General features: G+C 42.9%; 1 protein-coding gene across 1 annotated transcript in view; it reads right to left on the reverse strand.

The window, feature by feature from the left end:
- LOC124607159 (pyrethroid hydrolase Ces2e-like) overlaps nt 1-16,411 on the reverse strand; it is a 103,867-nt gene that overhangs the window by 32,042 nt on the left and 55,414 nt on the right. The window contains exons 6-8 of the mRNA XM_047139372.1: nt 14,693-14,843; nt 11,166-11,347; nt 3,050-3,179 (exon numbers count right to left, since the gene is read on the reverse strand). Of these exons, the coding sequence (XP_046995328.1) occupies nt 3,050-3,179; nt 11,166-11,347; nt 14,693-14,843 (463 nt within the window). The remainder of the gene's footprint in view (nt 1-3,049; nt 3,180-11,165; nt 11,348-14,692; nt 14,844-16,411) is intronic.

A 16,411-nucleotide genomic window follows, 5' to 3' on the forward strand; every position in this document is an offset into this window, starting at 1 on the left:
ACATCTTCATGACGCCGTGCGGAGTGGCCGCGCTGTTGGAGGCGCCATGTCACTATTCGTGCGGCCCCTCCCGACGGAGGTTCGAGTCTCCCTCGGGCATGGGTGTGAGTGTTGTTCTTAGCGTTAAGGTAGTTTAAGTAGTGTGTAAGTCTAGGGACCGATGACCTCAGCAGTTCGGTCCCTTAGCAATTCACATACATTTGAGCACATACCTCTTCATGACGATCGTGTTTCCCGACGCCAGTGGCATTTTTCAGCAACATATTGTGCTATGTTATAAGGCCAAGAGTGTGATGGAGTGGTTCGAGCAACACAGTTGCGAGTTCTGATTGATGTGCTGGCCCCCTAACTCGCCAGATCTGAACCCGATCGAATGTACACTCCTGGAAATTGAAATAAGAACACCGTGAATTCATTGTCCCAGGAAGAGGAAACTTTATTGACACATTCCTGGCGTCAGATACATCACATGATCACACTGACAGAACCACAGGCACATAGACACAGGCAACAGAGCATGCACAATGTCGGCACTAGTACAGTGTATATCCACCTTTCGCAGCAATGCAGGCTGCTATTCTCCCATGGAGACGATCGTAGAGATGCTGGATGTAGTCCTGTGGAACGGCTTGCCATGCCATTTCCACCTGGCGTCTCAGTTGGACCAGCGTTCGTGCTGGACGTGCAGACTGCGTGAGACGACGCTTCATCCAGTCCCAAACATGCTCAATGGGGGTCAGATCCGGAGATCTTGCTGGCCAGGGTAGTTGACTTACACCTTCTAGAGCACGTTGGGTGGCACGGGATACATGCGGACGTGCATTGTCCTGTTGGAACAGCAAGTTCCCTTGCCGGTCTAGGAATGGTAGAACGATGGGTTCGATGACGGTTTGGATGTACCGTGCACTATTCAGTGTCCCCTCGACGATCACCAGTGGTGTACGGCCAGTGTAGGAGATCGCTCCCCACACCATGATGCCGGGTGTTGGCCGTGTGTGCCTCGGTCGTATGCAGTCCTGATTGTGGCGCTCACCTGCACGGCGCCAAACACGCATACGACCATCATTGGCACCAAGGCAGAAGCGACTCTCATCGCTGAAGACGACACGTCTCCATTCGTCCCTCCATTCACGCCTGTCGCGACACCACTGGAGGCGGGCTGCACGATGTTGGGGCGTGAGCGGAAGACGGCCTAACGGTGTGCGGGACCGTAGCCCAGCTTCATGGAGACGGTTGCGAATGGTCCTCGCCGATACCCCAGGAGCAACAGTGTCCCTAATTTGCTGGGAAGTGGCGGTGCGGTCCCCTACGGCACTGCGTAGGATCCTACGGTCTTGGCGTGCATCCGTGCGTCGCTGTGGTCCGGTTCCAGGTCGACGGGCACGTGCACCTTCCGCCGACCACTGGCGACAACATCGATGTACTGTGGAGACCTCGCGCCCCACGTGTTGAGCAATTCGGCGGTACGTCCACCCGGCCCCCCGCATGCCCACTATACGCCCTCGCTCAAAGTCCGTCAACTGCACATACGGTTCACGTCCACGCTGTCGCGGCATGCTACCAGTGTTAAAGACTGCGATGGAGCTCCGTATGCCACGGCAAACTGGCTGACACTGACGGCGGCGGTGCACAAATGCTGCGCAGCTAGCGCCATTCGACGGCCAACACCGCGGTTCCTGGTGTGTCCGCTGTGCCGTGCGTGTGATCATTGCTTGTACAGCCCTCTCGCAGTGTCCGGAGCAAGTATGGTGGGTCTGACACACCGGTGTCAATGTGTTCATTTTTCCATTTCCAGGAGTGTATGTATGATATGATTGAATGTGGGGTCAGAGCTCATAGAATCCTCCCGGAATGTACAGGAATTAGTCATCTTATGTGTGCAGATGTGGTACTAACTCCTTCCAGCGACCTACCAATGTCACGAGGCGTCCCCACTGTTATCCGTGGCAGAGATGGACATACTAGCTGTTAGGTAGGTGGTTATAATGATCTGGCTGAATTGTGTAGTTCCTACATCTGCGACTAAATAAATAAACGCTACCGTTACGGTGTATCCCATTTTCCTGCTGACGAGTCATACGTCGACGCAGAAAGAGAATACTGTTGCGGCATCGGCCACAGGCACGACATTACAACCGGCCGAAGGATGTGCAGTCTTGCCACCGGCGAGATGCTCCAGCTGGGTGCTGAAGGTGTACTGGAGTAGCATCCTGTAACACAGCCGTCTGCCGTGGCGGTGGCCTGTGTTGCTTTATGCCGAGGCGCAACGCCGCACTTCAGCTACCGTGATGGGAACCAGACTACTGTCACAACATACTCGGGACAGCCAGGTATAAATGTCCGCCCCCGCTCAGCCATTAGCAGCACTGGTGTTTTGGCTTCCAAATTCCACCATTACCGTTTTACCGCGACAGTCTCCACAACAGCTCTCAGTGCAACGTTTGGCGAACCCGCAAAAGTGTCAGTGAGAAGTGTCATCAGCTATGAAAATTTGATGGTCTTCGAGCCACTAGCTTGACTTCGGAGGTCGAACTGATACCACTGACAAGAGGAGTCGTCCTGTGTCATCGACTGATACTCTGGCCGACTGCAAATGCCTTGTGTTCAACATGGAGCACCTGCACGGCCCTGTCTACCCCGCAAGCCGCATGTAGTGTACGCCAGTCAGTTGTCTCACTACACCGCTGCAAAGCAGACAGCTGTTCAGTATCATTAAGGTCACGCACACTGTCAGTCGCTTTTTTGAGTGAGCATTTCTCACTCCGCCCTCGCTACAGTAGTGAAAGACCACCACCCGCCGAACCTACGCAAGCCTTTCTGGGGCAGAAGTGGGCATCCTGGCTGGTAAAGGTGTTGGTGTCGACTGCTACTCTGTGGCGCAGACATATTATGTGAGAAAACTGATTAGCTTTTGGACGGCATTCACAGATGAGCGCGACTGCTCTCATTTTTAGCAAACTTTACTTCGATGTCACTGCATTATTTCAGCAACATGAGATATTTGACAGCCAAGAGATTCACTTAGGTGCGTTACTTTCTTTATACTCACCCCACTTAGTTGATTCGACGATATCCCCACGATAGTCGAATTCATAATAGAACACTGGTGTGTCACTTAGCTCGGCCACTTTCTTAACCAGCGCGTCCGTTGGCTCGAAAAACATCATGTCGTTGTTGAACTATAAGAAAAGAAATGATTTGTCTGTTAATTTGATTGATGTTGCTGCAGTTTCATAATTTATGTGTCAAATTGTGATATATCACACTAGTTTAAAAGGTAGCTATATCAACCGTTATATGAATCAATATAGTAAGAAAAAATTACTTTTATCAAGTACAGTCTTTTTTCTTTGAAATTATGGAGTTATATTCTTTGAACACAATTTATCAATTCGATTTGTTGTGTAACAGTTTCCTGTACTGCTTCACAGTAACGATCGTCTACTTACTCTTCCCAAACGTAAGTGGATAAACTAATTTGCCGCTAACAAACTCTAACTCCTAGCAAGTTTCGCGGTTAAACGTTTTTTCACCTATTGACTTCACTAATTATTTCCGACATTACTTTTCCACTCAGTTGATATATGTGTCTCCAGTGCTAGATTTTCCTTTTTCATTTTTTTCGTTTCATCTTTAATTATAAATCAATGGCATCAGTACTCTTTCCATTTTCAAATATTCTGTGCGTAGTTCTTTAATGTCTTGTCTGTTATCTACACACAACTGCTTCCTTCTTTCTGTGTTAGGCTTAACTTTCTTTTTTGCATATATTATTCATTCTAGAATTTTGTACACCTTGTGTTTAATGCCCCCCTCCCACCCCCTGTACAGTATTTTCATATGTCACTACATTACAAAAAAATTACAGTTTTCACTGTGAAAGGCTCTTCTATATACCATTCAGACGAATTTTTCCAATTATTTGCTCCGGTAGTAGGCAAAATTGGAATTCCGTCGCGAGTGCTTTACTGTTTCGAAATACAAAACTGTCATGTACTATTTTGTAATCTTTCTTCTTTCTCCTTGATATATTAAAGCTGCGAACATGTTCTACAAAGAAGATCTTGAACAATAGATTTAGCTCATCGCCCGTCATTCTGTCTTTGGAATTTGATAAGTACCAGTAAAACCTTTGAAGTATTTCCAGTGGTATAAAAAGTGGTGCGGCCAGACTCAGATTCTTATAAACCGTTCTCCCTTGGACTATTATTTCATGCTTTTACATTTCAGCTTTTGTATTTTTTCTTTTTATTTTAGTTTCCTGTTCAACTTTATTTGATTAATATCCGAATGTGTATCTGTGCTGGAAGTGATTGAAGGTGGGACAAATGGTCGTTTACGCACAGTACATTAATTCTCATCTTCACATGTAGTTACGTGTATCTTGGTCTGTGTTGAAAATTAATTCTAGTGATTTTAAAGGAATGTGATTACCTCACTATCTGGAATCTGTTGCAGTACTATCCCTTTAATTCCTCACAATTCCATTCTCGGCCCGAACTATACTTACAAATAATTTAGACCACTTTTGCGTGTTATTAACAATCAAAATTATTTTACTATTTGCGCAACTAAAATTCAACGAAGTCTGCACTAAATTTCGAAGCTTGAGATACCGTCCAGAAAAGAAATGTTTCACATCTACGTTTTGGTATTGACCAGAGGGTGACATAACAGACCTGACATGTCGTCAGCTCTTTTGTACTGAGACCTGAGTTAGCAGTTGCGGTAACAATAAATCTGTTCAGCAAACAACCAGACAACGGATAAATGCTGAAAGAAGTGAAGAGAACTAACAGACTGCAGCAAAACTGTGTACTACGATTTAAAGATGCTTATACGGTCCCATTTAAAGTAATATTAGAGAAATTTTGTTGGAGCATCTCATATGAGGAATACAACGGAATGGCCGAATCCGATATGTCGAAACCTATCATGAAACTTTTTACACAAGAAGAATACACCGAAAGAAATGCATTGTCAAAATTTTAGCTGAAGTATTTAAAAAAACGTTAAGGGTACTAACTTTTGGCGCATGAAGAACCACTTAACAACAGCGATTCGTAAGTCCCTTCCTGCACAGGGCGATCGTCGAATAAGCGGAGGCAGCCGTGATACGAAACGTAGTGTCGCGTAGCGCGAAGTCCATAGTGCACACACGCAAATCTGGAGCATTCAGACCATACCGAAAGTGTATCAAATCATTAATTTTTTTGAATAACTTGCAGTTAATATCGACAGCTTGACTGTTGCAGAAAGAACAGAAAACCTAGGGAATGTACGGTGTTATATTACAGACGTCTTCCATCAGTCGGGACTTTAATTTTTGGCGTTAATTATTTTATAGCAATTCATGTAGCATAGTTCTTATGATAATTTTTGAGCAATGTATGTTTTACTGACAACAAAAACTTCCTTCCTTGTCCCCTGTAGTCTTCACAAAAGTGTGAAGTGTCTCTTGGATGATAAAAACTAACATTTTTCTTACACCACGTGCCCCAAATAAAATATTGGTTCATTCAGTGAATTCACGGTAATTATTAGACTTATTTATCAAAACTGGAATGGAGTAAGAAACCATCATATCCGTTGTTCTGCAGATTGTGCTGTGTACGAGTCATACTTGATCAAATTCGACAAATGTGGTGATGCAAACTGCAAATGCAGAAATGACTCAAGTTTAACAATACTGTCCCACCATAAACCTGAAATGACAATGAGCTATTGGAAATTATATTTCTGACAGTCTGGTGAAAAATCACCTATTATGTCGAAAAATTAATTTATTGAGAGGCTGAATCTTTTCGGCATCCTTCTAAAGACAGATGTGTTGTTATGTCCAGGTCAAGAGTCCAACAAAAGCAATGAATTATTTTCTGCAAGTGGTAAGAAGACGTTTCAGATGTAACATTACTCCCTTTTTTTTTCCTGATTTTGCTATGTAGATTACAAGATTTTGGCTAGTAAACAGTATTTTTTAAAAAATGTTGTCCTAATTTACCTTTATGTTCCTGGAGATAGATATATACTTTTTATCTTCTCGAAAAGATAAATTGAGGTCTGCTCGAAATTTCTGCATGGAACCTGATTTATACACAGCAGTTTAGGGGAATGAAGGACCTCCGTTTCGAAAACAGCTACGAATTTTTCTATAGTATTACCTATTAATGACATATCTACAGGAATACTCGAGATAAAATTCGAAATTTTGCGACTTCCATTTCGTATAATTTCCCGACTCTGTTTAACCAAGTCAAAGTAGCCTGGAAATCAGTAATATTCATCCATTTGTAATTCAGAGCGCCCACTCCTGTAGATCTTCTTCGGTAGCAGTGCACTAATTCTCAAGAGCAGTTCTAAATCTTTCGAAAAGTTTTTCTTTCGTGCTTTTGAGAGTTTTATTTTGATGGATATTACGTACTTTCCGGTAAATCTCTTTTGTATTTATAGAATTCGTGTTCAGATATTACGAAATGAAGCTGGCTACGCAAACTCCCTACGTTTAAATGTTTTCTCCCCCCACTGTGTAAGAAAAATTCACTTCCTTTAGTTTGTCATTGAAAACTATTATTGCACATGTTCACCTTCGTCTTGGAAGGGTAGTTTATTTTTGTTCGGGGGTTTTATTAGCACAACAGTCATAGTTCGAACTACAATTAACAGAATCGCCCAAGTTATGTTCCTTCTAATATTTGTATTTCCTCAATTTGTAACGAAATGTCAACAACATTCGAGAGAATTTCCAAGAAATTAACTGATAAATAACCAATACGTAGGTCTTCAGGAGAAATGGGAGATTTCGACAGCGCATCACGTTTTTCGTATTTAATCTTTGCTAGGTTGAAAACTGAATTTCATAATCCGCGAAGCTCTGGAACCTCCACAAAGACAGATGTTATTACCAATCATTGCTAATTGTTATGGATATTAAAAGAGTTTTGAATTCTCATGGTTAGTAACTGTGTAAAATTGTGACAAACTATCAACAAAAACTGAAATTCGGCTTACAAATTACAGTTGCATTGTGCCTCGTATTCTATTTGCTAATGCGCCATCAACGAAGTGTATGTGACTGCCGTGTTGCGCATGCGCTGTAAAAAAGGGATACATATTCCTCCAGCGATCTGGCGGGCTACGAATTTTCCAGTTTTCAAAATTCTATAAAAATACCTGTAGTGTGTCTTGGTAGCTAAAATTTTGACGCTGTGATTCTTTTGGTGTAATTGTCCTGTATAAAACTTCACAGCAAGTTTCGAGATGTCGGACTGCACCATTGGCTTGTGAGTCACATGAGATTCAATAGATTAAAGGCATGACTATAATATAGACACGTTTGACAACTAATTTCTAGTTTTGGACGAACGTGAAAGAAAAGGACCGTTCATTTGACACTTGAGAAGTCGAACTCCGTTTTCTTATATAAAATCCACATTTAACTTATATCTAATATACACACATCAAAAAAAGTTTTCCATCACCCCGATTCCCAGAACTCCTGAAGATAGACGTTGACTGTGGATACTGTATCACAGACACAGTCCCTTCGACTGCTCAGAGATGTCACCAAACCCGCCCAAAGATGTGAACAACCATACATGAACAGTGCCTATTAGACGGAGGGGGTCCGACAGCTCATTAATTCCAGTCATTCCACCAGAAAGGAGGTACACGGCTCGTGTTGTCTGTAGTTCAACCATATCTAGACGGTCAGTACTGCGGTTTGGTCACGCCCGCATTGTTACTTTGTGCCAGGAAGGGCACTCAACACGGGAAGTGTCCAGGCGTCTCGGAGTGAACGAAAGCGATGTTGTCCGGAAATGGAGTAGATACATGGAGACAACAACATACCGCATAGACCGCTCAGGATTGGCATCACATTCTCTTCACCGATGAGTGTTGCATATGCCTTCAACCAGACAATCTTCGGAGACGGGTCTCGAGGCAAACCGGTCAGGCTGAGCGCCTTAGACACACTGATCAGCGAGTGCAGCAAGGTGGCAGTATGTGGGGCCGACGTACGCTGCTGGTGGTCATGGAAGGCGCCGTAACATCTGTACGATACGTGACTGCCATCCTCCGACCGGTAATGCAACCATACTGGCAGTATATTGGCGAGGCGTTCGTCTTCATATACGACAATTCGCGCCCCGATCGTGCACATCATGTGAATGACTTTCTACAGGATAACGGCATTGCTCGACTAGAGTGGCCAGCGTGTTCTCCAGACATGAATCGTATCGAACATGCCTGGGATAGATTGAAAAGGGCTGTTTATGGACGACGTGACCTACCAACCCCTCTGAGGGATCTACGCCGAATTGCCGTTGAGTGGGACAATCTGGACCAACAGTGCCTTGATGTATACCGGGACGAATACAGGCTTGCATCAATCCAAGAGGAGGTGTTACAGTGTATTAGAGGTAGCAGTGTGTACATCACTGTCGACCACCACTTCTGAAGGTCTCGCTGTATGGTGGTACAACATGCAATGTGTGGTTTTCATGAGCAATAAAATGGGCGGTAATGACGTTTATGTCCCTCTCTGTTCCAATTTTCTGACCAGGTTCCGGAACTCTCGGAACCGAGGTGATGCAAACCTTTTTTTGATGTGTATAAAAATGTTAGTACTTGTTTGTTTGTTTATTAGTCTTTTGTGTGTTCCTATATCACATATTTGATAAAAAACGTTGTTGGGTGTTAGTGCACACGCCTGTGTATGGCTAAGATCGACCTAACACCCATGCATATGAGGTTGATTGGATGTCATAGAAAATTAACTCAGGAACGTCTGGAACAAATGCAACCAAATTTTTTATATCCATTATATTATTTGTAAAATTATCTGTATAAAAATATTGTGGGGTCAACATACTGTAAGCAGCCCTAGAGGCGACGTAGTAGTGAGAAAACACGACATGTAAAAATATTCGATGCTGACCGATGCTGGTCTCAAATCCATAGTTTTTGGCGTCGCTAGACTTACTAGTGAAACTCAAGACGCCTCTAGCAAGCCTACGACTGAGGTTTTGGGGTTGAAAGATGTGTAACAAACGCATAAATCAGAAACTACTGGAATCAAATTTGGTGTACACATGACCCCTCCTGCTGTTAAGGGCCGCAAGTGAGTATGAGGTGGAGTGGCGTGTAGAAACGTCCGTAAACAATCTTTCCTATAATAAAGTTGGTTCGAAGGAAACCCACATCTGAGCACCACAGCAGAGTCAGATAAATATCTGATTCATTTGTATTTACTTTTACTAGTTCAAAATCACGGCCGGTTTTCGGCTAATTATAAGTCCATCTTCAGGTGTAAAGGTACTATGAAGCTTCACGTGCGGCTGTCACCTGCCAGCAGCCCAGGGTTCACGGAGTGCGGCTGCAAGGCGTCTCACGGATCCTGAAAACCTGAATACGGACTTAACAAGTGATTTCGAACCAATAAAACTATATACAACTGAACCAGTTATTTGGCCGGCCGAAGTGGCCGTGGGGTTAAAGGCGCTGCAGTCTGGAACGGCAAGACCGCTACGGTCCTGCCTTGGGCATGGATGTTTGTGATGTCCTTAGGTTAGTTAGGTTTAACTAGTTCTAAGTTCTAGGGGACTAATGACCTCAGTAGTTGAGTCCCATAGTGATCAGAGCCATTTGAACCATTTTTTGAACCAGTTATTTATCTGACGTTCCTGCATTGATTTGGAACACTTCATAAGTATGAATCCCAATCTCATTTATGTTGTTCAGTGCACCTCTGGAGACGCTTGGTGATAAACAGAGGAGAATAGATATTTCCTTACGATAGTTTTCTTCTCGAAACGACAATTTATTACTGGCAGAATTATAAGTTTCTTCCGAATTCGAATGAAACTGCAGTAAGAAATTCATTAGAGGCGAAGTATGTGTACAGGTATGTGTGATATGTGTGTATCAAATATAATTAGATTATGCTGAAAAATAATTCTTTTGAAACTATTAATAAGTTGCGCCATTTGCAAATTAATCAACATTGAAGTTAGCCAATTATTATGGCTGTTGCGAGCGCTAATTCAAGCAGCCCGCCAGATGCAGTTTGGTGTCAGTTATTCTCTTAGCGTAGGTAATAGCGCAAGAGACTGCTCAGCCTTTGGCTCTGGTTCGATCCTAACTACCGTCCCTTGTACAATTTTTGTTTCGCTCTCTTGTTTGGGTTTAGAAAACCAAACGAAGAATCCGTTTGCCGACGCCGTGTCTGGCGGGTCGCTTGAAATCGCGCGTCGAGCCAGTTGGCGCACTGGTTAGCACTCTAGACTTGGGAGGACGACGGCTAAAACCCGCTTCCGGACTTGGCTTTTTTCGTGATTTCCCTAAATAGCTCCAGGCAAAAGCCGAGATGGTTCCTTTGAAAGGACGCAGCCGATTTCCTTCCCCATCCTATACACAATCCGAGCTCGTGCTCCATCTCTAATTACCTTGATGTCGAAGGGACGTTAAAGCCAATCTTTCGTCTTTTCTTCCTTGAAATCGCTCACTAAACGGCCTGATTGGCTAAATTCAATTATAATTTCCAAGCATACAGAGCAATGTATCGAATTTTTTCTTAACAATTATCCCTCAGCAAAGCCTACCCTGCAATACCCTTACAACCTTTTCAAACTTTTCCTGACAACACTGTACATAATTGTTAAATATAAGTCAGATATAAGTGCGCAGGCGAAGCCGCGGGTTAATAGCTAGTCTTAAACAATTGCAATCTGTAATTTACATTATATGCAGAAGAATGTATGTAGATCTCTGATGTCCTCACATTACCCCAACGTGAATTTAGGTGGTAACTCGAAACAGAAACAGATGTGAATGACTGTCGTACTTTTCGACAAGCTAAAGCGGAAATGTGAGGAGGAGGGTGATATTAATCGCGAAATTCACTGTAATTCTATATTTGTAAAACTGTTATAGGTCATGAGATTTTTATAAGTGTGTAGTATTAGCATCAACTGGTGGATGCAGTATTAAGACAACTCTCAACAAATATAACCTTACGCACACTCAAACAAATGTACATGGCTTACTCGTAGAAAGGACCTTAACACACTACATTGAAAATAGACAAGGTTTCCTTTATCAGTGAACTAGCGTTCGACTCGGGAGACTTCCCTACGAACTGAGAAAAAAGGTTCTGGATTACTTACATTCACAAGAGATTCAGCATCGTCCGTAGAGATAGTATCGTTGCCGAAGTAGAACTCCCTCAGCTTGAGAGCTGCTTCCTGTTGCTGCTCTGCAGTCGAAAGATGCAAACAGGGTGCCACCGACTCGACGAATTGGCTGTTGAGTATCTCGATTTTCTCTGTGCTGTTCAGTATTTGGTAACCTGTCGGACAACGATAGATAAGTATTTTCAGTAAAATAGCGGTAGAGATTTAACGATACTAAAATTCTCCTTATGCATCCAAATGCTGAGAAGAATAATATGTACGAGAATAGAAAAGAAAATGGAGGATGCTTTAGATGACGATCAGTTTGGCTTTAGGAAAGATAAAGGCGCGGGAGGTGAAGTGCTGACGTTGGGATCGATAATGGAAGAAAGACTAAGAAAAAATTAAGACATGTTCTACGATGTCTAAAGGTGTAAGAATTTGAAAATGGGATAAAAATAGGGGTAAGCTACAGGAAAAGGAGGGGAATATACAATATATACAAGTGCCAAGGGGGAAAAGTAAGAGTGCAAAACAAAGTACGAATTGAAAATCGTGTAAGACAGGGATGTAGTGTTTCGCCCCTGTTGCTCAATTTGTACATCGAAAAAGCAATGCCAGTAAAAAAAAAAAAAAAAAAAAAAAAAAAAGATTCAAGAGTGGATTTAAAATTTAAGGTGAAAGGATATTAGTGATAAAATACTTTGATGACATTGCTAACCTCAATGAAAGTGAAGGAGAATAAATTTTCTGAATGAAATGAACAGTCTAAAGATACAGAATGTGGACTGAGAGTAAATCGAAGAAAGACGAAAGTAGTGAGAAGTGGTAGAAACTGCGAGAAACTTAACATCAGAATTAGTGATAACGAAGGAATTATGCTGCCTAGGCAGTAAAGTAACTCATGGCAGACGGAGCATGTGGGGGACATAAAAAGCAGACAAGCACTGGCAAAAAGAGCACCCTTGGCCAAGATAAGTCTATTAATATCAAACACAGGCCTTACTCTCAGGAGAACATTTCTAAAAATTTATCTTTCGAACACGCATTGAACGGTAGCGAAACATGGACTGTGGGAAAATCGGAGCAGAAGTGAACCGACGCATTTGAGATGTGTCGCTACAGAAGAATTAGGTGAACTGATAAGATATGCAGTGAGCAGGTTCTCCGCAGAGTCGGCGAGGAAAAGAATATATAGAAAACAATGCCAAGAAGAAGAGACAGGCTGGTAGGACATCTGTTAAGAAGTCAGGGAATTTGCCGGAAGGCAAATAACACTGTTGTACACACAAAATCGAATGGAAGTCAAATGAGCTACACATCTTCAGAAAGCCAACACCAGAGAAGCAATTATACGTGCCACGTACAATCACTCAGAAAATAAAAAACCATTGCCCCTACGGGACATGTTACAAAGACTAAATAGTATCCCACTAAGCAAAGAATATTATGAAAAAGAATTACAAACCAAACAACTCATAGCCTCAAACAATGGTTATAACACATATGTAGTACAAAGACTCAACCACAGAATGAAAGTATAACTAGAGAAAATGAAAACAGTTCGAGAACACAAACGCAACCGATCCCCACAAACAATAGAGACACTACAGTACACACAGAAACACAAAAACTTATGACATGACTAACAGAATGAAATGGTGGACTTCAATATACATACACAAGCCAACACACAGAAGAGTAAATTGACTACAGAAACAAGGATTATATGGAGCTCTACGCATCTGTGCTTTTTTCACCTCTTGCATACGGCTTTGGCTTGTCTGGCAAATGGAAAACTCAACATTTACCCTCTCCCCCCATATCTACATTATTTTACTGATTGTAAACTACTAAACCTGAGATAACATCAGTCAATTTCTTTCACAAAATGAGAATTAATGATAATTCTATTAACATTTATTGCATTACGTATATTCATTCAGGTATGTTTAATAACGTCGTTTGCCAGTTGTGATGGCTTCTACCGAAACGAGAGTACAGTTGGTATGAGAAATTTCTCACACAATTCTTTTCTTCTATAAAATATGAAAAATTATGAACCTAAATTTAGGTCAGGTTACAAGGTCCAGGGTTATTGCATTCACTGCTGCGCCTGTGCGAAATTGTAGGTCATCTAAAGTTGTTGCAGTTGGAGAAAATCTTTCACAAACCTCCACAATAATTACACAGCGCAAGATACGGCCACATGGGAGCATTGGAGGTAAATGGTAAAATCTGAGAACGGTTCTCCACTTATGGCTGATCCATCGTTGAGGCTGTACTGTCGACAAAACATGCGCACCACGTATTGATTGAATTGGAGCTGTTGAAACGGATGCCGCAAAGCGGCTTTTGTTTCTTTCTAATCGCCACCTTGAATGGTCGCAGATTGAGTATGAATGCGCTAACTGCACTAGAGAGAACACCATTGTGAACAACATGAACCGGCCCTTTACAGCTGGCGCCGAGGGAAATTTATAGTTTCGCTTCAAGTTTCTATCTTCATTCATGTTGAAGATACGGTCTTGCGGAATCGGCTCAAGCTTTTTGAAGGCCCTTTATTCAGTACGCATGCAGTCACTGTGTTGGCCTCCCTGAGTCAGATGTCATACATGTTTTCCGACGGGGTCCTATAAAACGTCTGTAGTAAGCTACCCGTCCACTGCCACTGGGTTAATTAACTATCGTGAAATATGTGACAGCGTAGAGGTCAGAAAGCAATAGCTAAGTAATTCAAGACGGTTGATAGTAACTTGGCAACGCCAGGAGTTTTGTTATTTTTCTTGTGGTAATGTAATGTAATGTGGTAAGTTCATGTGGGACGAAACTGCTGAGGTTATCGGTCCCTAGGCTTACACACTACTTAATCTAACTTAAACTAACTTACGCTAAGGACAACACACACACATACACACACACACACACACACACACACACACACACACACACACACACACACACCCATGCCCGTGGGAGGACTCGAACCTCCGACGGGGGGAGCCGCGCGAACAGTGGCAAGGCGAATCTGACCGCGCGGCTTCTCTTTCTGTCAGACACTGTTTGCACAACGCTTACAGTTGCAGAGTTTAATCTCTGTCATATCAGCAACATGTAAAATCAGTTATTCTGCAGCCCACAATCCATTGTTTAGTAATTCAAAAAATGGTTCAAATGGCTCTGAGCACTATGGGACTCAACTGCTGTGGTCATAAGTCCCCTAGAACTTAGAACTACTTAAACCTAACTAACCTATGGACAGCACACAACACCCAGCCATCACGAGGCAGAGAAAATCCCTGACCCCGCCGGAAATCGAACCCGGGAACCCGGGCGTGGGAATCGAGAACGCTACCGCACGACCACGAGACGCGGGCTTTAGTAATTCAGATAGGAGAGATGAGTGAATGGCCATCGTTTAAATTACGCTTCTAGATATTAGTAAACATTAATCTAATAACCTGAACAGTTGTCTCACAGTGAAGTAATGTAGATTGCCATTGTAACATTAAAGTACGAACCCAGCTCTCCGGAGGTGACTCCTGTCATGACGGGCACCCTGTGGAAACGGCCGTCGATGAGCGTCTGGATTGAAGACTCTGTGAGGAAGGCGCCTTCGAGGTTTGGTTCGACGTGCGGTGACCACACACCGTAGCTAAATAAAACCTTCAGCTGTAACAAAAAATAGCGATTAACACAAAGTATTCTTTAATTCTTTTATTGGTGACAGGAAATATGTTTTATTTATTGGGAAACAATTTGTGGCATGAAACGTGTTTATGAAAAACGAACAGTCATTTGCGGATTAACGTTGTAAAGGAACATGGTTTTGTAACAACTTCACAATGAACAACATCACTTCGGTTTTGTTGTGGCCCGATACTATATGTTAAACGACATGAGTAGAGAAAAGCAAAGGCGCATGGCATTATTGGTTCAGAGATTCCAGGTTCAGTCGATAAGTGGGACGGTTTTTATTACTGCACATTGGCACAAATTGTGATTATTGTTCCATGTAAAAATCTCTCATAAATATCCTAGTGAATGTTCTACGTACACTTGTTGCGTTAATTCTATATGAAAGTCAGACCTTTCGCGAGTACCTACCATTCTCATCGTCAAGTGAGCAACAGACTGTCTAACAAGTAATGGAACCACATAGATGTAACCAGTGTGTAATGTGGCGCTGATCACTAGGTGTCACGGGAGGCTGATCCGAAAGTTCAAAAAGAGGCGTGACGTAATGTCTATACAGAAGCAGTTACAACAGAATAGGTAGGTCAGGAGAGCTCAGCGACACGGACTACCCACTGGATGTCACCTGAGTAGCAAATCTATAACGGACATCTGAAACCTTTTAAAGTTGTCTAAGATGACTGAGGGTGCTGCAGCTGTGAAGTGGAGATGGGAAGGAACAACCAGAGCTAAACCAACAGCAGGCAGGCTTCGTGTACTGACGAGCAAGGAGTGTCGAGCAGTGCGGACGGTGTTTGTAACACTGGTACGAAATCAGTGGAAGGAATCACTCTTGAGTTCTAAAGTGCTTGCTACCAGCGGTCCAGTTAATACAATGACTGTGCATAGGAAACTGAAAAGAGTGGGGTACACTGGTCGAGCAGCTCCACAAACCCAACATTTCTATTGTCAATGCTAAGTGACATTTTAGGCGGTGTGAAAGAGCGACGCCATTGAACAATGGATGACTCCAAACGAATGATTTGGAGTGACAAATCGCGCTGTGCCCTGCTGTAATCCGATGGTTTGGGTTTGTCGAATGTCTGGAGAACGTGGTTATAACGTGGTGCTCTTATTGTTCTTGAAGATGGTTAAATGTGGAATGATATGAATATGTTTTACAGCATTATGTACTGTGAGCCGTAGAGGTACAGTTCGAAGACGATGACTGTATTAGCATGACAGTGAACCCTGTCACGAAGCAGGATCTGTGAGGCAATGGTTTGTGGACAGTACACTCCTGAAGCAGATTAGCCGGCTCAGAGTCTAGACCTGAATCCATTTGCGACATCTTTGGGATCAGTCAGAACGTCGCCTTGGCTCTAGACCACTGTGTTCAACATAACTACCTTCTCTGGTTCCCTCTCTTTAGGAAGAATGGGGTGCCATCCGTGCAGACACCTCGCTGGAAATGTTCCATCAAAGTTCAATCCGTTTTAACTGCGAATATTGGATACACCCCATATTAATGTCCACTAACTAGCATCTGGATACTTTTGCTCGGA

Source organism: Schistocerca americana, chromosome 3 (assembly GCF_021461395.2).
Source record: "Schistocerca americana isolate TAMUIC-IGC-003095 chromosome 3, iqSchAmer2.1, whole genome shotgun sequence".
NCBI lineage: Eukaryota > Metazoa > Arthropoda > Insecta > Orthoptera > Acrididae > Schistocerca > Schistocerca americana.